General features: G+C 42.7%; 1 protein-coding gene across 2 annotated transcripts in view; it reads left to right on the top strand.

Moving 5' to 3' along the window:
- The window catches only part of atrn (attractin), a 133,949-nt gene that overhangs the window by 20,776 nt on the left and 90,322 nt on the right, over positions 1-22,851 (top strand). For both annotated transcript variants that reach the window (XM_082516171.1, XM_082516172.1), the window contains exons 6-17: positions 1,046-1,214; positions 2,618-2,708; positions 3,668-3,917; positions 4,281-4,464; positions 5,274-5,428; positions 9,260-9,344; positions 11,283-11,503; positions 13,906-14,027; positions 16,501-16,639; positions 17,633-17,814; positions 19,746-19,965; positions 21,798-21,986. In XM_082516171.1, the coding sequence (XP_082372297.1) occupies positions 1,046-1,214; positions 2,618-2,708; positions 3,668-3,917; positions 4,281-4,464; positions 5,274-5,428; positions 9,260-9,344; positions 11,283-11,503; positions 13,906-14,027; positions 16,501-16,639; positions 17,633-17,814; positions 19,746-19,965; positions 21,798-21,986 (2,007 nt within the window). The remainder of the gene's footprint in view (positions 1-1,045; positions 1,215-2,617; positions 2,709-3,667; positions 3,918-4,280; positions 4,465-5,273; positions 5,429-9,259; positions 9,345-11,282; positions 11,504-13,905; positions 14,028-16,500; positions 16,640-17,632; positions 17,815-19,745; positions 19,966-21,797; positions 21,987-22,851) is intronic.

The following is a 22,851-nucleotide window of genomic DNA, read 5'->3' as shown; positions in this document are numbered from 1 at the left end:
AAGCACTGCAGGAAGAGGTTTGAGAATATTAGCTACTGGGGATTCATTTAGCTGCTGAACAAAAAGCAGAACAAGTAAAGTGACCTTGATTGTCGGAGTGAAGCAGAGAACTTCCTTTCCTGGCACACGGTCGCATGTGTAATTTTTTTAGTCCAGCGGTGAACATCCGGTTTGTGCTGTGGGGTAGAGCGATGTGCGCTAAATGGTTGGTAAATGTTTTATTCCGATGAGGATTCATCTCATCGGGTAGGATGGACGGACTGTAGATGAAAAGGGTCATCAAAGAGCCCTCTGACCCGGCCGCTGCCTGCAGGATTGACAGGAAAAGGCCAATCTTTGTATTCCTGTCCTGGTCTCTGTTTGCCAGAAAAGTTTTCCCTTCATTCAGGAGCGATTCCGGTTTATGGTGGCTATATTGTTCTCGTCCATAAACAGAGGAAGGCAGCTCTGGCCACAGCCATCTGTCTTTTTAAAGATTTATTTCAGTGAAAACAATGAAGCTTTAATAGTTATGGTTTCCTTAAAGAATAGTCTCCACCATTAGCTAAAGCGTCTGCATCACGTCAGTGTTTTTCTGAACTCCAAAAACTTTATGATCTAGTTTATGGCAGCACGCCTGCTTTAACCTCTTTCTTGAAAGCTCTGTGACAATCAGGTAGATTGAAGCAGAGGTTTTGGCAAAAAATTAGCACGTAAGGAGAACTCTTTTAAAGCACAGTCACACTGTTACCGTCAAATAAATAACTAGATGGGAGTAAATGTGGGAAAAATATATTCTTCTGCATGTCCCCAATGTCTTTTCCTTTGCTCTAAATGAATAAAATCCTTGGAAGTTTTATCCTCTTAATGTGAAGACTTTTTAACAAACAAGCAAACAAATTTGTTTTCTGCTTCCTGCTTCATGCTGATTTTATTTTAGTACAGTCATATTTTTTATGTCCCTGTAAAAGTAGAAATTAAAGGAATGACCTGAGTTAACCAAGCCTCCTACATCGGCTAGTTTCCTGTGGAGCCTTAACTCTGTGGTTTTTCCCTCCCCTCTCAGGTCCTGACTGCTCCGTCTCGGTTCCTGCCAATTCCTCTTTTTGGAGCCGAGAGGAGTACACCGAGGCCGGGCTGGCCAGGGCTTCCCACAAGGCTGTAGTTGAGCTGGGCGTCATGTGGGTCATCGGAGGCTACGTCTTTAATGCCTCCGACTATCACATGGTCAAAGCGTAAGTTGACTCCCCCCAGCGAACATCTTCGCTTTGATTTGTAGGCATTGGCTGCAGCTCTCGTCCAAAAGAGCTGCGAGACACTGGTTCTCCTTGTTGCTATGCGACTGCAGGGTTTGTTCTTTTCAAACACAGTGTCTTTTTTGGAGAATATTTGAGTATTTAAAACTTACGCCCAGTGTACTGAGGGCTAAAGCTGTACTTGGCTGTCAGGAAGAAGCCGCAGGACTTCCCGCCTCCTGAAAATCGACATGAAGAAGAACACAGCTCCGTACAGACAGTGTGTCTCGGACACAGACGGCATGTAATTAAAACCATAAAATTACAGCACTGGCTCAAAGTTATCACCCTGAACTCCACCCAGGACAATCACACACATGCCCTCGGCTCAAGTTTTGGTTTATTAGATTGCCTGTAAGCCAAGGTGTGGTTTTTTTCTTCGTCTTTTTTTCCCCTAAACTTAGGTCATGTGAAACTATAAATGATCATTTTGTCCGCCTTGCACAACCTATTTAATTGAATTAGAACACATATATAATCCCCCTAAGTGTAACTAGTTACCTTGTACCCAGTGTAACAATGCTTTCTTACTGTTATACCTGAACATAAGATCCACTTTGATTGCTGGCCTACTTGGCGATCCAGATATTTGTTATACACTGGTATCTGTCAAAGGTGCTGCAATCTTATTTTAATTATTTATTTATTATGACCCTTGAGTTTCCAAAGCAGAGGTCCTAAAACACTGAACTACCAGGTTGCCTAAACAAGCACACATTCCTCAAATACTGTCGAATTTTGGAGATTTATTAAATCAAAGCACGTTAACATGTGAAGACTTGAAGCCTTATGTTTGCTTGCTCATCTAATATCCTTTGCTTTACAGTAAAAGTCCCTTAAAGTGATGTTGTAACTTGGCTCTATATGACAAAAAATGATTTGAATTCAACATTTGGTTTCTTCAAAACTCAAAATGTCACGAACCGTGACAAGATTCCAAACAAATATCGTGGGATTGAATGAAGCGATCAGTTTATATTCCGAAGGCCGTCTTGCTGCGATGCCCTTACGTGCTGCAAAAACATTGTTTGGCCAGTACTACAACAACATAAGTCAGGAACAGAAGGAGAGATTGATGTAAAACTGGAACTTAAAAGGCTGGCAGAGGCAAAAGCAGCGAGGCAGTAACTCTAAACTGTTTGCTGCAGGGCCGGCATTTACGATCACACTTTAAATCAGCTAAATGCATAATCTCATGCAGCGAGTCAAGTGATTAATAGAATCTTTGCTGTGCTTTGTTTGGTTACTTTGTGAAAGACTTTGAACACTTTCATATACAATTTTAAAGCGAGCTGGGAAATCCTTCTGTAAATCTGAGCAAAGCCGCTTCTTCGTTCCTGCAGGTATAACGTCAGCAGCAAGACATGGATGAGCCTCGACCCCTCCGTCAACACTGTCACACCACGATACGGCCACTCGCTAGCCCTGCACGAGGTATGTGAAGCTAAAGTCGTTGAAAGCACAAAGTGAGTGTATGCTCTTAACTACATCTTCGTACTGCGGTGCATTTTACAAATCTTACAACCTCCCTATTCTTTCTTTATGCCTTTTAGATAACCTTTTGTTATCTGCAGCTTGGATATAAATAAATCTCAGGGTGTTTTTATGCAGAAATGAGGCAGTTTACTCTCTGCAAAAAGACTTTTAGGGATTTCTGGTGGAATAATAACAAGAGGAGGAGGTCCATTGATGATTAACAAACAGAATTTAAATCATTTTAATTTACACGTCATGTACCATGACGTCATACTCTCAGGACATTACTCATAACGGATTTATAGAAAACTGCACATGATGCCTCAAAAGGTCTGTTTCGTTAAAATTATATGATGCATTTAAAAAAAAATTTTTTTTGGCCTTTATGTGATAATAAAACAGTGAATACAGATTGGTAGGTGGGGAGAGAGAGAAGTGGAAGACACACAGCAAAGGGCCATAAGCCGGACTTGAACATGGCCACGTGTCATATGGTTGAGCTAAACTGGCTCCTGCATTAAAATAAAATTCCCAACTTGGCTGCACCTACGTAAATGTTCATCATGTCTACTTTTAGTCTGGAGCCAACACTGTCAAATGGCCTGCTCTTAATTTGAAGAGCCATTATTCTGTGTGACCTCCAGGCCATCTTCAGCTTATTCATAGGAGAAGGCGAAACAGCAGTAGGCGTATTGTTATTTTTGTTATATCAAACAAGACATGAAAATAGTCATCAATTTGCTGGATTATAATAATTCTTCTTATATGTAACATGCAAGCGATACAGACTCTGTAGTGTTGTTGCCGTGAGTTATTCCAGTGAATTATAAGAAAGTTTAACTTAATTTGTTAGCAAAATTCTGCAAAAAGTCTTTGGAGTGTGCATATAATCCTGCTTCACTCTTTGTTCCCTCCAGGGTAAGATCTACATGTATGGCGGAAAGATCGATGCTACAGGAAATGTCTCGAGCCAGCTGTGGGTTTTCCACATCCAGAATCAGACCTGGGTCCTTTTAAGCCCCAGGGCCAAGGAGCAGTACGCCGTGGTGGGACACTCTGCCCACATTGTGCCTCCTGTCCACGAGGGGGACGGTCCCGTCATGCTAGTTCTGTTCGGGCACTGTCCTCTGTACGGTTACATCAGCCAGGTGCAAGAGTACAACATTGGTAGGTTTTAGGCACTTGTGAGAATGTGGTCAAACTAAACTAAAAATATACATGTTTATGAAAAGAAAGTGAAGATGCTTAAGAGGTCTCGTCGTCATCTGAGACGCAATCTGCCTGAGAAAACTGGGTGAATTCAATTGCGGCTGTGGCTGATGGACGAGCACATTTTAAACTTGGATGTTATCTTTACCTGAGCTATCAGCAATAAGAAGTGATGGCAGTCTGATACGTCTTTCACACACTGCAAAGCCCAGCAGTAATGATCTCTAGTAAAAACTCTTGTATTTGAGTATTTCATTACATTGTGAAAACTTGAATTTAGATTTTAATTGTCCAGTAAAATCCTATTATGTGACCCTCCAGCCAAGAACACATGGAGCATCGTGTCCACAGATGGTGCCCTGGTCCAGGGGGGCTATGGCCACAGCAGTGTGTTTGACCCCAGCACCAGAGCCATCTACATCCACGGAGGCTACAAAGCCTTCAGCGCCAACAAGTATGGCCTAGCAGGAGACCTTTACAAGTTTGATGTGGGCAAGAGGAAATGGTGAGAGATTTTCTGTTTTGTTATGAAATATGCTTGCTTAAATGCTACAGTAGCAGGGTTTTCACACATGTACTGCACCTCAAGTCATACCCAGCACAGTTACGTGCGAGAGTGCAAGCAGTTGGATCGAAAATATGCAGTCAAACTACAACCTGATGTGATTGTGTGGGTGTGTGAAAATCCCAGGTAGCAGTCTGGAGCATTTACAGCTAGCAAATGTGCATGACGTGTCCTGCCTATGTGCACGCTGTACCGCAAAAGTTTTTTAAGTAGCGTGAACACGTGTGGAGCTGGCCAGCAACTGCGGAAAATATGTCGACCTGATAAGCCCCCAAATTATTTTTAATTATCACTTTCCAAACCTTTCACTGTAAGGATATACAGGTACTTAAATGCCATTTACATTACAGTAATAACTTAAATGCACTGCCTTCTTTTACTGACTTCCCTTTTTCTTCAGCTGATACCTTTGTAAAAACTATTTTGGTAATCAGCACTTTGACCTTGCAGAGATTTCGCCTTATTTTGATAGAATTAGTCACAGAAGTGCCGCGCAGCCTTCACATGTCTAAACCTCTGCTAATGGCAGGAGGTTGCACTCTGCGGATGAAGCATCTTTGAACAAGCCAAGGTTCAACATTCAGTACTTAAGGCAAAGTTTGCATGTGTAAGGAAAACAAACTTAACTCTCTTGAGTTACAAAAAGCGTTCACGTGACGACATTTTAAAATGAAACTCGCTGGTGCTCTGAAAATAAGGGCCGTGTGGCGTTCAAGTGCTTAACAACAATCCAAACTGTGGCTGTGCAGGACCATTCTGAGAGACAGCGGCTTCTTCCGGTACCTCCACACAGCAGTGATGGTTAGTGGGATGATGCTGGTGTTTGGTGGAAATACCCACAACGACACCTCCATGAGCCACGGCGCCAAGTGCTTCTCATCGGACTTCTTGGCCTACAATTTAGGTCAGTAACACACACAGACTTTTTCCTTTCACTAAGGCTCTTTGCTTACACCCATCTACATGCATTCACACCTGAGAGCTGCTTAGTACAGCGGCAGGCTTCTTGTTGTCACTAGGAAGCTCCACTGGAGCAACAGAAGGTCAGATTTTTGCAACTTGCAGACTCAATAAAAACGCATCTTCTATTCATAACTGGAATAAAATAATAAATAAATACTCATAACGAGATGTTGTTAAGCTTTCCAGCACTGTGGTGTTTTTGTCATATTCACACTAGTATTATTATGCTGGATCTTGGTATAAAAAGAGAGAAATTAAAGCTAACTGAGAGAGTGAAGGTGCTTTTTGACTTCTCACTTTATTTATGTGCATAACAATCCTGTTCTTCATAATTCTTAATGCTTTGGAAAAGCTGAATCCTGTGGGGTTTTGATTTCAAAATATTTATTGTTCCTCCAGATAGCTTTTGATTTTCACCGTTTCAGAAGAAACACTTTGCTTTAAATTACCAGTCGAATGAGTTGGCGCTTGGAATTACTCCTCCGCTAAGGCGAGAGCTCTGGCAGAAGTACGCGATGCGCACTCTTTGTTTGTCAGCGAGATCAAAAACTGCAAAACTGCAAACGATATTTCATTAAAACTACCTGCAAAGGGGGAGCATAGGAAGAAGGGGAAAAAAAGAAACGATCCATAAAGTTTTGATGTGGCTCTGGATCATCTTTAAAAGGTGAAAATTGGGAATTTGCCTTGGCTAGGGATGCAAACTTTGTCCGTTTGCCCAGACAGTTAGTTTGTTTCTTGAAGTTCGGGCTTTTGAAATAATATCGCCTAAGTATTTGGAAGCTTCTAGCTCTTTCCTTTTGCTCATTTCAACATGACGGTATTAGGAAGTCTGTGGTGTTAGCCCCGCCCCTGGAAGGGTGAGCACGAGCAGGTTTTGTTTTGTGTTTTCTTAAACACCTGACATATGTAGTTAATTGTCGTCTGGGATTTTTCTCAGACACAGTCATACTGGTTTACCAGTGATTGTACTGGAAGGCACACAAAGGTGTTTACTGCAGTTCGTGTTGCAAAAAAAGAGCCACTCCTCTTGAGTGGCTTTAAGGGCTTTCCTGGACAAAACGGGAAGTCGCCCCCAGTAAGATCCAATCCTCTACCCCAGCGGTCCGCAGCCCCGGACCCGGGGGCTGGGGACGGAGTCGTTTGGTACTTCGCTGCGAGAGTTGAGGCTTGGGTGTGAAATTTATGGTTCTCAGGGTTTTCATCACTAACTCTGTTTCCCTGGGTCTTTTCCTGTGTTGTAGTTGTGTGTATTATTTTGAAAGAAATATTTACGTGATACCATAGCGACCAGAGAGAGGAGGACGTTACTCTCAATGTTGTTGGTGCATTTCAGGAGGACGCTGCTAATAAAGTTACACAATTATACAGTGAATTTGCGTTTAATATTATATTTACAAAATACCACAGTTTTTGTCTTGGTCGTATCATTTTATTTTGTTGTATTTATCCGCGACACCTTAAAGGCCGGTCAGTGAAAACATTGTCTGACATTAAACCGGTCCGTGATGCAAAGGCTGGGGCCTGCTGCTCCAACCTACCTGCTGTGAGGGAGTTATGATATTAAATCAATTTTTAATTAGTGTGTCTGATGTGCACTTCTCATACAAATTAGTGACATAAAGGAAAACCTGGGCTTCAGGGTTGAAAACTAGCAAGTTCAATTTTATGGACCTTCCCCTCCAAGCTGCTCTGTGAGGATTTCAGGGTGTCTGTAAAGCAGGGTGGGCATTCCTACTCATAGCTTTGGGGACATAAACTATATTTATTCGTGTTTATTCATGCAGTCTCTTTTCTGAATGCTATGTTGCAATTCTTCGGGATACCTTAGGTTTGTAAATTATTACTTGACAGCAGAGCCCCTGTGCAGACTGCTGGCAGAGTAGAAAATCAGATTTCTTTCCTTTTACAAGTAAAATACTGAGATCAGAGTTGATTTTTGAGAACTAATTATAATCCTGTTTCAAGTTCTCCTCTTTGTCCTAATGTAAGCTAACACAGCTTTGTCACAAACCATCCCGGCTTCCTCATTCTGTTAACTGCCTATAAACGTTGTCATAAATTGAGTCTGCCTCCTTCCGCAGTGCCGTCGCAAGCTGCTTATTAATGAGAGACTTCACTCTCTCCGGATGGGAGAATTCCCCGGAGGCAGAAAATTGCCCCGGGACATGTGAGGGTTTGCTGTGTCATTTCCATCATGATTGACAAGCAGTGAAACTATCTCTCAGGGGCACACACACGTCCTCCGATCTCTCACAGCTTTTGTTCTCGAGAATTGCAGGTTCGGACTAAGACATCCCTTTGTGGTATGAAGAACGGATGATGAGGCAACATGTGCCACATATGTTTAAGTTACCGCATGCTGTGTCTTGCCTGGCGAAATGAGACTAGCTCATCTGACCCTGGCGACAAATTGTTTTTGGGATTTCCCCAGAGATTATTCGAGCCAAACTTTTAGATTTAATAAACTTTAAGCCCACCAACCCCTCCCCTCCTTGTTTCTGACCTCTGCCTGCCACTCCTCATCCTCTCTATGATTTTGTAATTGGACTGAAAGTACTAGCTCACTATATTACTCCAGCACCAGCCAGCTGTAGGGTCGGTGTCAGCAGCCGCAGTGGTAATTAGAGTCAAGATGACCCCGCGCCGAGAACTAATTGTCTCTCCTTAACAAGCTGAACTCAATTAGAGCATAGAATTCAAGAGCTGTCCACTGTCCTGACATTGGTAAATCGTGTTGTAACATAACCACCGTGAGGGGCAATGCACCACACCAGCTGCAGTGCCATCCTCTGACACCAGAGGGCACTGTCTGCTCGTGAACGTGGAGCTCTCACAGATGTCCGTCCATCTCCTCTGGGAGACTATGATGACTTGCACTGCATTGTACCGTGTGAATGTGATTTACCACAGTCACTGTGCTGGCTTCTTTAGGCTTTGACTTTCAAGCTCATTCTTTTTTTTCCATTAAGATTTTATAGCTGCACATACTGCTGCTGCTTTCCATTAAAACAAACATAAAGGAATCAAACCATTCAGTTATTCATTTACCTGCTAAACACCAATATAGAAATTTAGAGGTCATGACATCACGGCGGCTTTCCAGTGGCTGAATTTCAAACTGTAGGTAAGTTGCAGTAAGAATAGAAACATTTCTCCTTTGCTTCATTTTATTAGTTACTAGACAAACAAGTTGGGTAGCACTAGTTCGGATAACAACATCCATATGTGTAACTTCAGACTGACAGATCTGCATATGAATATGCAAAATCTGTGGGTCTGAAGCTTTCTGAGAGCCTAATCGTTTAACAGATTGTGAATTCTTCCACCTGCAAATTGCAGAAAGGACCCAGAATAACTTGTTAGTGTGTCGCAGGTTCAAAACACCCTATTGCAGTTTCTACCACCAAAAATGGAAAGGCCAGGCTTAGAGACATGCAAGTCAAATCCAGGGATACCAGTTCAGACTTCGTTTGAACCATCAGACTGTTGGAAATTGGTCACTTACGTCTGCTTATGTGGGTCAAACAAAACCATCACTGACTCTCTGTCCCCTTCTGCACCTTTTACCTGCCTTTACATTCAGCTATGGCATTCCACTACCTGTGATCAGTGTCTCAGTCACTTCGGCCATTAGCTTGTCTGACACGAGAAGATGAGCCTCGCTAACCACCCAGAGCGTGTCAGCGGAGTTTGCCACAGCTGAAGACATGTATGTTATAACGAGTGGGAGCAGGTGAAGGGTTTAACTTCTGTCTTCTTTTCATTGCAGCGTGTGATGAGTGGACAGTCTTACCTCGACCGGACCTGTACCACGATGTCAACCGCTTCGGACACTCTGCAATCTTCAGTGATGGGTAATCTTTAATTAATTACGTAATTGAAAACTCACCGGATTAAAAGTGGAAAATCCTCTGCAGTACATATATGAATCTCATTAAACATGAGCTCCTGTATGATTTTTCTTCTTCACTCCATTCCTTTCCTGTTTGTTTTATTTATGATCGCTGTGGACTTGTTAGATGGATGATGGAACAACCACAAAACATCAGCAGAGAGGAAATGAGGAACGCAAAAACGTAGAAAGCTGCCGTTTGTTGTCGAAAAACGATTAAAAAGGATTGTTAAGAAAGAGAAGCTGAATTCATGAATGGATGCTTTGGCATTCAGAGTGACAGTTGAGAACAGAACAAGAGATTTTCAAGTATTGGCAGCAGACTTTTTGATAAAAGGGAGTCCTCAGAGTTCCTTTGTTGGCTTAAACCCTTCAAATACACGTCCTTTGCTTGATAGGGGACAATTGCAACACACGTGGGGTTATTGTTGCTTCTTAAATTGTGTTGAATTTATGGTGTAGCATAAGGAAATGGTCTTGCACTATGGCAGCACAGAGCGGGGACAAAGGGGAAACACTTGAAGCAAAGGAAAACGAGCAAACAATGCATCACAGGGAAAAATCAAACCCTTGTTGCCTTGGGAAAAGCTGTGTGGATCCATACATGACATTTCATTATCAGTCTGCAATATGAATAGATTGTGATGGGGATGGTGCTGCGAGCAGAAGCGATGAGTCATCACTAAATATGATCTGCTCTGCCAGCAGAGCAAGACGCTGCGATCCATATTAAATTATACATCCTGTTGTATAGAAGACATTAAATATTAACATTAATCACTACCCCTGTTTGGGGCAGTCCTTATATTACTCATGACTCCACTTCCTTGGGAGCAGTTCAAAGTTTGTTCATGCATTCATTAACTGTTCGAGTTCAGCGCAATCAAAAGTTCACAGCAGTTGAACTGAGCGGTATTTTTTTAAAATGTATTAAATGACGATAAGCAAGTTTACAAGAAGCCGTAATAAGGTTTAAAAAAACAGGCTCTACTGCTGTAGTCCTTAATGTCAGGTTTGAGTTGTTATATTGAAGACAGAGACTGATGTACCTGCTCCACATTAACTTAAGTACTACAGCAAAACTCTCCAAGCATCCTTTGGTCTGAACTTTAAAGTAAAGGATCTGCATTTGCTTTCAGGCTCCCCCAAAAAAACCTGGCACAGTCTTTCCTTTGAACTGTGTCTTGCTATCTCAGTTTCTTTAAATTCTCTGTTAAAAAACAGTTTTCATAATATTTTTGAAAGAAAATGATTGGGAGGGAAAACACACGCTTTCACTATCCGTAAGACTTTTTCTCTACAATGACTCACATCTTTTAAATGAGAAGAAAAGAAAGTGGTTAACTGATGTAGTCCCCTGCAAGACTACCATGTTCTCCTCCTCCCGATCTAGGCACTCAGCAGGATGTCCTCAGCGTGCAGTTTGAAGTGTGCCCTCCACGATCCAGTGGAGTGGGGGTGGCTTTTGATCAGACTTGTGCAAATTACCCATCTACCCGGCCGGGCAGCCTGTGAATGGGTAATTGGTGGATGAGTCTGAGAGCATGCATACGCTTAGGCCCACGCTCGCAGAGTAATCCCAGTAGCTGAACATAGGCCAGTGGAGAAACATCTTCAGAAACGACCTGGACCCATCATCAAAATGCACTCTAACACGTGCACAGTAGGGGGTCCTGTCAGGTCCATCTGCACAGGAAGAGAGCGCTTGTTGGGGATTTAGCAGACTTAAGAGGCAGGTTGAAGCCCAGAGAAGAGGAGGATCACTTAGAGTGTGCAAAAAGGGTTGAAATTGGGCAAAATAGTAGGGAGGAAATTCACTTGTCTTACTTCCTGAATCCCTTCCCTCCTAACATCTATTTCACCTGTAGTCCTCTAATTCTTTTCTTGTGTTCTCCTGCAGCGTTATGTACGTGTTCGGTGGCTTTAACAGTCTACTGCTCCGCGATGTCCTCACGTACACCTCGCCCAGCTGCTCGGCCTTTTCCAGCCCGACGTCCTGCAGCCAGGCCTGGCCAGGAATTCACTGCGTGTGGAACGCCACCCAGGAGGCCTGTCTGCCTTGGGAAAGCGACGTTATCGGCACTGAACAGCAGCAGCAGCCCTCCTGCAACACGAGATCATGTAGGTGACGCTGCAGTTGCATTGAAATGCCGCACGGACGTGGCACGTGAAGCTAATCCAAGATAATTTGGGGTTCTCGATGCTTTCCTTCAGTGTGTGCAGAACTCATCTGCATTCGCTTCACTGATGTCCGATGAGATGCATACGCTGCCAGAAACGGCTTGTTTGTCATGGGCTGCCAACACAGTTCCTCACATCAAAGAGGGAAAATGAGCGAAAAAATATGTCACCTGGGTGTTTTCCTCTGTGTGTGCTTGTGCGTGTTTGTGTATGTGTGGTAAGTTTTGGAATGTGGAAAATATGGCCCTCATGCATCATCCAGAAACAAACAGTTATACCTATAACTTCTGTTCCCTGAAGGAGAGGAATGAGGTGCAACACATAAGTATGGAACATATATATGCACCCCATAGAGCAGCCATCAAACTGGAGTCGGACCACCAGCATCACCAGTGTGCAGTAGACCCAGCACAAAGAAGCGGGACAAAGCGGGATCCTTGGTGCTGTATGCCAGTGAGATAGCTTCTATAATCCAGTGGGGCAGCCTCTGTTTAAACAGGGGGGTCTACCTGTAGTCGGATTAGCGAAGCAGACAACTGGTCTCATAAAAGCACATTCTGAGTGCTCTTAATGTTTGTACATAGCACACGTGCATCCTCTTCTGCTTCTTAGATGCAAAAGAAGAGGAGCAAAAGCTCAGATGCTCAAATTCCATTGAGCTATAAGATGCAGGAATGACCTTGGGTAAACATGCCGCATTCGGGTACAATACGACCCTGAGGCCATCAGGAGAGAACTGTGTGCAGGAGGGATGCACAGACAGAGCGTGAAGGTCACCTACTCGCTTTTCAGAAGCCAATGGGAGAACCAGTGCAGTCTTATATGAAAGAAATTTTGTATACATGGACTCGGTGGGTTCAAAGGGGTCTACAAGGGGGCTCCAGCACCAAAGACCCATGCAGGGACACTGAACCTAACCACGGGTCTCGGGCGGCAAACCCTTTTACAAAAATTTATGACAAGGAGATGTGCAACCCAATCAAAACCAATAAGATGAGCAGATATTGCTGAATCTCCTGCAGCAATGTCAAAATATCCAGAATAGACCACTGGAATGGAGGATTGCGCCGGTCCTAGCACCATTGCTTGAAGGTCTGGTTGAGGCCCTAGATTGTTGCTACTATGCTTGCTTATCTATCACATTAGACCTCTCAGCAGGTAAGCATGAAGGCGCCAGATCCGGGCGCAGATGAACCACTTCTCCTCCCACCTGAGAGAGGAGGTCCCTTCAGAGATGAAACTGCCAAGGCCTTGGTGCTAAAAGACTCATTATATCCACATCCATCAAGGGGCCACTAGAATCAGAGAGAGCTGCTGTCGACACACTCTCTCTAGAACTGGAGATATTATTTCCGCTGGGGGAAATGCATACAGGAGCACGACTGGCCACTGGTGCACTAGTGCAAGCATACTATGTAGATGATGAGATATTCAAGGACTTCACCATCTTATGTTGAGAACATTCTGATTGTTGTTGACAGTTTTTTGCTAATTGGAGAACCTCTGCCCACCTTCTGAGAAACTCTGGCAGTAAAAACAGGAATTGACCTGGTGCTAATTCAATTAATTAGTTGCAAAATGTCCCACTGGCTGTTTCATTTTAGGACCACTTACTTTTTCACTTTTACTTTTTACCAGTCTTTTTTTTTTTTTTTTGCCTCCGTTCCAACTTTTTAAAGATGTATTGCTGCTCAAAATTAGCTAATATAGTAGTACATTTTCCCAATTTCAACACTCATTATGGTTTCTGTTTTCTCTACCAAATAAAATCCTGGATTCTGTTTTTGTTTACATTTTGTGTGATGTGCAAATGTGTTTGTTTGGTTTTTAATTGCATTGAGGTTTTATTACATTTTGATTTCTAGTTATAAACATCCCCCAACGCTAACACTCGTGACACTGATGCACCCACACACAATTTCTTACATGTGAGCGTGCGTGTCAGTGAGGTAATCACGAAGGACAGTCCAGCCTTCTCTCTCTGGTTCCTGTTGAGAGTTGTCTTCCGTTTGTTTGTCAGTTGTCACACAAAGAGGAAAACCCAGAAACATCAGTCTTTCTCCTCGGCACGGCTGTCTTATTTTCCGGTCTTGCTTCTACAGCAGTGCTGGCAGATGGAAACCGCTCCATGGCATCTCTTTCCGGCACATTAAATACAAGGGATGCGATCTGGCAGTCAACACTGGATACCCCGAAAGAGACGGCAAATGTTTTGACTGAGCTGTGGTTAATGGCAGAAACAGAGTTACTGGTTGCTTTGACTTTTGAACTGACTGGAAGATTTCTGTCTCTGTTCTTATAAATTAAAAAAAAAAAAGTGCACCCTGTTCTACATTTTGCAGACGGTGATGCTGAGAGATGTGACCAGTATACCGACTGTTACAGCTGCACTGCCAACACCAACGGCTGCCAGTGGTGTTCGAGCCAATGCGTGTCTCTTGGAAGTAACTGCACCTCTGCATCGGTAAGAAAACTTGCTCTCCACCCTGCCCAGAGCATTTGGGGACATCGCCTCTAACTGTGTTACATATAGGAGCTGAAGAGGTGCTTCTTATAAGCCTGGGAGGATCCAGAAAGCAGGATATATCAGGTTGTAGAGAAGGGGCCTGCTGGGCTTACTGCCTGCAGTCACCTCATTGCTTGGGGGAGAAAAAACCCTTTGTTGGACATTAAACACACAAAGTAATGGTTTTGTTGGACACCAGTGGTTTTTCTGCAAGCTGCAGAACTTCACAATCTGATGTTTACATGCGTGGATGTGTATTCACTTCAGCAAACATTGCCAACTAACATTTTGTTGCCACGCAAGCCGAGTGCAATTTTGCAACTTATTGTAATACATGAATAGGTAGTGTTGTTATGATCTCGAGCAGTCAGAGGCTCTTTGAAGCACAGAATAATGAATGCTCAGACACAATAGTTTCCTGGAGCCAATTCCAGTGCAGCTTCACTAATTTTGGCAACTTTTTGTTGCTTTCAATGGACTACACAAACTTTTTCCATTTTTCTCCAAAGGTTATTTCATCTTAAAACACACATCAGAGGGAAAAATACAGCCTGTCTCAGTCCAGCCCATGTGTCCTTAAAAGAAATCAAAATAACCCTGATCCCTAGAATCTGAGTGCTTACATTATGTTAATGGCAAATTACTTTTTTGAGTCTACACTCACTGCCATGCAACAATGCTCCAGAATAGGACGCTCCATGTATGCGTGCAAACGAACCTTTTTGGGGATTTTCTGTGATGGTCAGTAGCACCCTACACACACCTTTCCATCTTGCAGCTCTGTTATAATGTACACTCACTGCACCTGTTCAGCTGCTAGGTAATGCAAATATCTTAGTCTGCCAATATAACTGCAAGCTACTCAATGCATTTAGGCATTTTAGACATGATCAAAATGACCTGCAGAAATTCAAAGTGAGCATAAGCGTGTGAGTGTGTTTGAGTGATTTGAGGAACTTTGAATGGCATGTTTGTATGTAAAAGATCCAGTGAGCAGCAGTTTGGGCAAAAATACCTTGTTGATGCCTGAGGTCAGAGAACAGAGGCCACACTGCTTCGATCTGATAGGACCGCAACAGTAACTCAAATAACCAGTCGTTAAAACCACGGTGGTGTGGCGTAATGGTGTTGTTGATATTTTCTTGGCATGCTTTAGGTTCATTCATAGCAAGTGAATATTGTGTGGATGCCAAAGCCTTACCAGAGTATGGTTTCTGATTATAATCATGTGCACACGATGTGGTCCTTTTATGACTACAGTGTTCTCATCATCTGATGGCTGCTTCCAGCAGGGTATCACACCATGTCACAAACCTGAAATGATCTCAATCCAGTGTACTCAAGCGGCCTCCGCAGTCATCAGATCTCAGTCCAATGGAACATCTTTGGAGTGAGGTGGAACAAGAGGTTCACAGCAGCTGTGTGATGCTGTCACTGTCAATATGGAATTAAGGCACTTAGTTCAACCCAGCACTCGCGGAGCCCAAAAATGTGTTTTCATCAAATGGTGATGCTGATATGTGCTGCGGTGGTATCTCAGCTTCTACAAGTAAAAACGTTTCATCCGTTCTTTCATTGTATGATTACCACAATGTATTTATTCATAATAAGAAGGTCAACATTAATATTTTCTTCCTTTTTATTGAAGCAGGTATGTCGTGTAATGGTTTTTACAGTTTGTCGTGAGTCCATATTTATAACATAATATAATGTGTTTCATTAGCGACCCGAGCAGTAAGATGTAGGCTAATTTAAAGGTTTATATAACATGTAAGTGGATTGTTTTATGTAAGTAATGTGGGGGGAAGAAAGAAGAAACGTTTCTAAGATAAAATTCTTGTTTAATAAGAAAAAAGGACTCGGGCTTTCTGTGCAAGCAAATATACTATTACTAAAATAATCAGCCATGTCTACTAAATGGATAGACTTGAGCAGAATTCAGTGCTTTGTGTGACAACTAATGAAACATTTTCATGTTTGCTGGATCTGGTTTGTCAATCTATGATCAGATTACTCCTCTGTTAGCCGCCGGCAGACTCGCACAGTTCAAATGTCTCTTTCAGCACTCTTATCTGCACAATATGTGAGAAATGAGTCTCAATATCTCTGACTTCAGTTATTAAATAATCGAATATTTAAATTCAAATAGCTGTGTTGTAGGAAAAAGAAGACTTTGATTTTTTTTTTTTTTTTTTTTTCCAGCGCATCCGAAGTTTAAATCTTTTTGAACGAATTTGAAAAGATCTGTCTGGTCCTCATATATCTGTTCCCCTTTATTCTGCGTGACTAATAAAAAATGTTTCCTTTCTTTTTGTTTTGTTGTTTTTTGTTTCATCTGAATGAATATCATTTACGCATCATGAAATGTAATTGTTTTGCAGTTTAGAGTCCAAAGTGTTGATGTCTGTTGTTTTCGGGTTTCTTTTCTCAGGGGGCCATAGCAGAGTATGAAGTTTGCCCCAAGGACAATCCGTCGTACGTGTGCAACAAGAAAACAAGCTGCAAGAGCTGTGCTGTGGACCAAAACTGTCAGTGGGATTCTCGCAACCAAGAGTGCATCTCGCTGCCAGGTAACAGGGATGCTTGGAAGAAATAAAGCAGTTTTAATTTGAAAAGATTACGACAACACACACACACACACACACACACACACACACACACACACACACACACACACACACACACACACAGGCAAAAGGCAACACGAATCATACTTAGTTTCTGAAATCTAGAGGTGCAAAACTGATAACAGAATTTAAATAGTCAAATATTGATACACAGCACAGATAAGCAGGAAGTGCTGAACAGATATTCACCAATTTTATCTCTCTAGTTATCAAACCCAAGTTAACTGTTCATATATCAGATAAAGTCTGTCAGAAGGAAAGTCACTCCTACGCGAGAGCCAGGGTACACCCTGGACAGGTCGCCAGTCTATCACAGGGCTGACACACAGAGACAGACAACCATTCACACCTATGGGCAATTTAGAGTTACCTATGAATCCCCACTAACAGAAAGACCCTGGCCTGATGTTGGAATTGAACTTCTTTCTGAGAGGCAACAGTGCTAACCACCGAGCCACCGTGCTGCCCCCTCTGAAATCTATTAAAAATAATTAGCCACATGCTACACAGTGATGAAAGCTCTGTTTTGGTGAATGACAGAAATATAGACTAAAAATATTACAGCCAACTGAAACTAAACTGGAAATTAAAACATTTTTAACTAAAATAAAAAAATAGATTTGTGAAGAAAAATTACAAATTTTACAAAATCAGTTGTGAACTTGGAAAACGAACAAAGAATAGAATTAAAAACACAGCAGAAATATTCTTGGTTTTAGTTTACAAGTTACCTGATGAGGCATTGATGGACGTGTTTGAAACTTTGCATGTCTACAAGACGGAGACAACTGCTTTTTAAAAAGTTCTGTATTTTATTATAATACCTGTACTGCTTCTGACATACATAAACTGAAGGTGGCCAGTTTTTCCAGTAGATATACAGTCAGCTTGCATATTGCATATCAGAAGTATTGACGTCTACTCTCTCCCCTGCAGAGAACGTGTGTGGTGAAAGCTGGCACCTGGTGGGCAACTCTTGTCTGAAATTCATCACGACCAAGGACTCGTATGATAACGCCAAGCTGACCTGCAGGAACCACAACGCCGTCCTGGCCTCTCTGACCACACAAAAGAAGGTGGACTTTGTCCTGAAGGAGCTGCAGATAATGAGCGTGGTGGTAAGGAGAAGGGGGCGATTGGAGGGGGAAGTAGCCAGGATATTAATTATCGGATTAGAGAAAATGTGATATTCTCCTTGGGGAAATTGGGTCATCAGACTAGCAGAGAGAAAGATACCGATAAGACTTGAGATGCGCTGAGAGTGCCGGAGATAAAAATGGATAATTACAGCAAAAAGATCAAATCAGGCAATGACTGAAGAATGATACACTACTTAGACAACTAATGATGTCGTCTACAAAGAGCCTTCCTTGATATACAGTCTTGTTGAAGTAAGCGGATGTGGACACATTAGAAGACTAAATCAATAAGTTACACACGGGTTCAAAAGACCAGCACATCTGAAGTCCACTGTAAGAAAGATTTTTATTTCTCATGTTTTTCTCTGATTGATGAGCATAAATGGACTCTTGTGCCCTTTCTCTAGTTTTTGCCCTTGGCTGTCTTTTCAGTAGCTTTTGAAATCTTCTCTTTTCCTTCTTAATCTGAATGAGCTCTGGTTGGATTCTGTGTGTGTGTGTGTGTGTGTGTGTGTGTGTGTGTGTGTGCGTGCGTGTGAGAGAGATTTTTGAACCATTAAGTGTGAAACAAATCTCCCATTAACAGATCTCTTCCTCAGAGCTCAGACATCTCTTACTCGCTCCATTAGAGCACATGCACAAAAATCTATCCCTGCGATCAATCAACCATCGCAAGCTGCCGTCTTTATTCTGTTCACGTATCCGCAGATATGGACGGAGGATGGACCGGACGCACTGTTGGGTATCGGGTTGTAAAGTCTGAATTCAGTTTTTAAGTTAGTTGGGGTTAAACTTCCTTAGGTTTGTAAAAATTTGTGCATCTTACCAAGTTAAGCAGAAGATTTAACAGAAGTTTTATCTTCTCCAATAGTAGAATTATCTGATTTTTTTTCCCCTTATTTTGAAATGTTTGACATGAAATGATTTTATTACATTTTGCACATTAAACCATTAAGAAATCAATCAGTTCATTCATAAATAGACGAGAAGAAGATGTGTAGATAATACAAAAAGTATTTTGTAATATCAGGAAAGTCCCTACAAAAAAAGAAAAGAAAAAAGTAATATAGCTCTTTGTAGTTTCTAATTACATACCAAATGCAAATACTGCCTCCTTTAACTTAGGCCACCCATGCAAAAAAAGCGATCCTGCAAAGTGCCTTGCAGCCACCACACGGCAAATCTAATGCTGAAGCTAAATAAGACAAAAGGGGTCTAAATCACAAAGTCAGGCTGGAATTAAAGAAGTGTCTTTCATCCATTCTAATGAAATCGTGTAGATTTCCCCTGCTGGTCTAAATTTGTTCTCGTGGTTGCTTTTCGGTAATCTTTGTGCTTAAGGGTAGAGAATAATGGAAGCTTAACCGCTCTGGAATAACATTGGTTTTCAATGATACGGGCGCAGAGATTTGAGAACAGGCTCCCTTGTTGTATTGATGGTGTACATCCAGTTCAGTAGTTCCAACGGTTTCCAGGCAGGTTTAATCAATCCGAGAAATGGCGATTGTATTCGATCTCAAAGGTACAGTTATCCCTCTCATGCCTGCGAGAGAGAGAAAAGTCTTTTTGTTTGCTACTATTGCAATATTAAAACCATTGATTAGAGATGAGTTGGATAACGGAGCTTCTCAAGTCAACTGAGGTAAAGCTGCCTTTATTGCCACTGCGCCTGGTGCAGTGTGTTGCACGTCAGAATGAATGAAAAGCTGCACTGACATTTTCTCTTTGTGTTGTAGTAAAAACATGTGTTTTGGAATTGATTTAGGTAAACTGATTTAATCTTCAGCATAAGTGTAACTGACGCTTACGTTTGAGATGTTTTCCAGAAAAATCTGGCAGCAATCTGTTACCAAATTCGATCAGAGCAAAGAGCCATCGTGTGAAATCCTCCTTTGGTTTGGTGTTTACAGTACAAGGCCACTGTGACGCCGTGGGTAGGGCTCAGGAAAATCAACGTGTCCTACTGGTGCTGGGAGGACATGTCGCCGTTCACCAACACCACCCTGCAATGGCTGCCGGGTGAGCCAAGCGACGCCGGGTTTTGCGGCTACCTGGCCGAGCCGGCAGCCACCGGACTGAAAGCTCAAACCTGCATAAGCCCGGTGAATGGCAGCCTGTGCGAACGACCAGGTGAGCTCACTATGTTTATACACTCAACAAAAATATAAACGCAACACCTTTGTTACTGCTCCCATTCCCCATGGGATGGACGTAGAGACCTAAAATTCATTCCAGATACACAATATAACCATCCCTCCCAAACAGTGGTCACAAATCAGTCCAAATGTGTGGTAGTGGGCACATCTGCTATATTGAGATAATCCATCCCACCTCACAGGTGTGCCACATCAGGATGCTGATCTGACATCATGAGTAGTGCACAGGTGTACCTCAGACTGCCCACAACAAAAGGCCACCCTGGAATGTGCAGTTTTTTGCGCTATTGGGGGTCTGGGGACCCAGAACCGGTCAGTATCTGGTGTGACCACCATTTGCCTCATGCAGTGCAACACATCGTCGCATGGAGTCTATCAGATTGTCAATTGTGGCCTGTGGAATGTTGGTCCACTCCACTTCAATGGCTGTGCGAGGTTGTTGGATATTCGTGGGAACTGGTACACGCTGTCGTATACGCCGGTCAAGCACATCCCGAACATGCTCAATGGGTGACATGTCCGGTGAGTATGCTGGCCATGCAAGAACTGGGACATTCTCAGCTGCCATCTGCCCTGAACAATGTGAACCATGATTCATCCGTGAAGCGCACACCTCTCCAACGTGCCAGACGCCATCGAATGTGAGCATTTGCCCACACAAGTCTGTTACGGCGACGAGCTGGAGTCAGGTCAAGACCCCGATGAGGACGACGGGCATGCAGTTGAGCGTCCCTGAGACGGTTTCTGACAGTTTGTGCAGAAATTGTTTGGTTGTGCAAACCAATTGTTCCAGCAGCTGTCTGGGTGGCTGGTCTCAGACGATCTTGGAGGTGAACCTGCTGGATGTGGAGGTCCTGGGCTGGTGTGGTTACACGAGGTCTGCGGTTGTGAGGCCGGTTGGATGTGCTGCCATATTCTCTGAAACGCCTGTGGAGACGGCTTATGGTTGAGAAATGAACATTCAATGGAAGGGGCGACAGATCTGGTTGACATTCCTGCTGTCAGCATGCCAGTTGCACGTTCCCTCATTGCTTGTGGCATCTGTGGCATTTTGCTGTGAGACAAAACTGCACATTCCAGGGTGGCCTTTTGTTGTGGGCAGTCTGAGGTACACCTGTGCACTACTCATGATGTCAGATCAGCATCCTGATGTGGCACACCTGTGAGGTGGGATGGATTATCTCAATATAGCAGATGTGCCCACTACCACACATTTGGACTGATTTGTGACCACTGTTTGGGAGGGATGGTTATATTGTGTATCTGGAATGAATTTTAGGTCTCTACGTCCATCCCATGGGGAATGGGAGCAAAAACAAAAGTGTTGCGTTTATATTTTTGTTCAGTGTATTTTAAAATCTTTTAATGCACATGTATTTTTACATAACAGAAAAAAGAAGTTGCATGCATGAGTAATGCCATGTCTAAGAACTAGCTGAAGAGAAAGGGTTTTTTTCCTCTGTAACCTTTCTGTCCGTTCTTGTTGAGGCTGCACAAGTAGATTGTCATGCCTGATGCTCATTTTTGTTGCAGATGCCTCATGTCTGCCTGATGAGGCTGTCATTAGGCTGATACTGGGTACACAAAAGGCAGATGGAGGCCTAAATGGATTTGTGAATAGCTATGAGGCTCATTATACCTCTTGCTGTAACAATGACACCTTTTAAAATTCACTTGTGTTCATTTCTCACCCTTTAAAATGAGCTTAAGAGACTTATAGCTGCTGCTTTATAATGCCCTGGAGTTCAGCAGAGGCTGATGTCCCACAGAGGCATCTGTGCTAAAAGAGTTTGTTGCATTTTACAGCCAACCACAGTGCCAAGCAGTGCCGGACACCCTGCGCCATGAGAACCACCTGCAGCGAATGCACCAGCAGCAGCAGCTCAGAGTGCATGTGGTGCAGCAACATGAAGCAGTGCGTCGACTCCAACGCCTATGTAGCCTCCTTCCCCTTTGGCCAGTGTATGGAGTGGTACACCATGAACACTTGTCCACGTAAGAGATCATTTTCCCGTTATTGCAATTCGATTTCATTTCATCTGCCTACATGTTATAAAAGTATAGCTCCTCAATAGTTTCACTGTTCCTCCCTTTTTTGCCCAAGGACTTCTGGCAAGCAGTTTTGGCCTGAGGGTCATTTCATGACCAAACAATCAAGATGAGAAACCAACTAACCACATTAAAGTGGGATTGAGGCTAAAACCAAGTTTTAAAACCTTTAGCCGTTTAATGTAGCCCTTCACAGTTTAAATTCTTAATCTCCTTTTAGTAATACTTTATTTAACAGAGTTATTTCTTAGAATGAAATATGTAATGAATTGAATTTCAAGGGGAGTAAAGGAGTTTCATCTAATTGCTCCACTTAATGACTAATTTATGTTTTAGTCAGAGCACAGCATGTTGGTGAACATGGGGAACAAAAACTTTAGTGAAATTTTCGGGTGGTTATTGAGCGTGCCATATGGGTGCAAATTGCCTGGTGTTTCCCATATTTCCTGTCTGATTTGACAGATTTATTATTATTATTTTAATCAGTCATAAAATCATAAAGTGGCAAACAAATAATCTTAAGACAAAAGAAATGGTTCAATGCGTAGATGAGTTAGAAGAAGAGAGTGTAACATTTTAAAGTTTATTTCCTTATTTATCACTGCTGGGGGAGAGTGACTCTAAATGTAGGGAGCAGTAAAATTGGGCACCCTTACCGTCGTCTTTGCTGCTGCAATTCGTAAATGTTTTGGATTCCGATCAGCGGTGCATCACTGATCTCCTTGATCTCTGCGTCTCTCATTTAAAATCCCATTGATTGCACGTAAAATGTTTACTTTTAAGAGTTGCCAGCTCATGCCGGCTGCCCAGT

Source organism: Aulonocara stuartgranti, assembly GCF_965226115.1.
Source record: "Aulonocara stuartgranti genome assembly, chromosome: 19".
Taxonomy (NCBI): domain Eukaryota; kingdom Metazoa; phylum Chordata; class Actinopteri; order Cichliformes; family Cichlidae; genus Aulonocara; species Aulonocara stuartgranti.
This window is presented reverse-complemented; position numbering and strand designations above follow the sequence as displayed.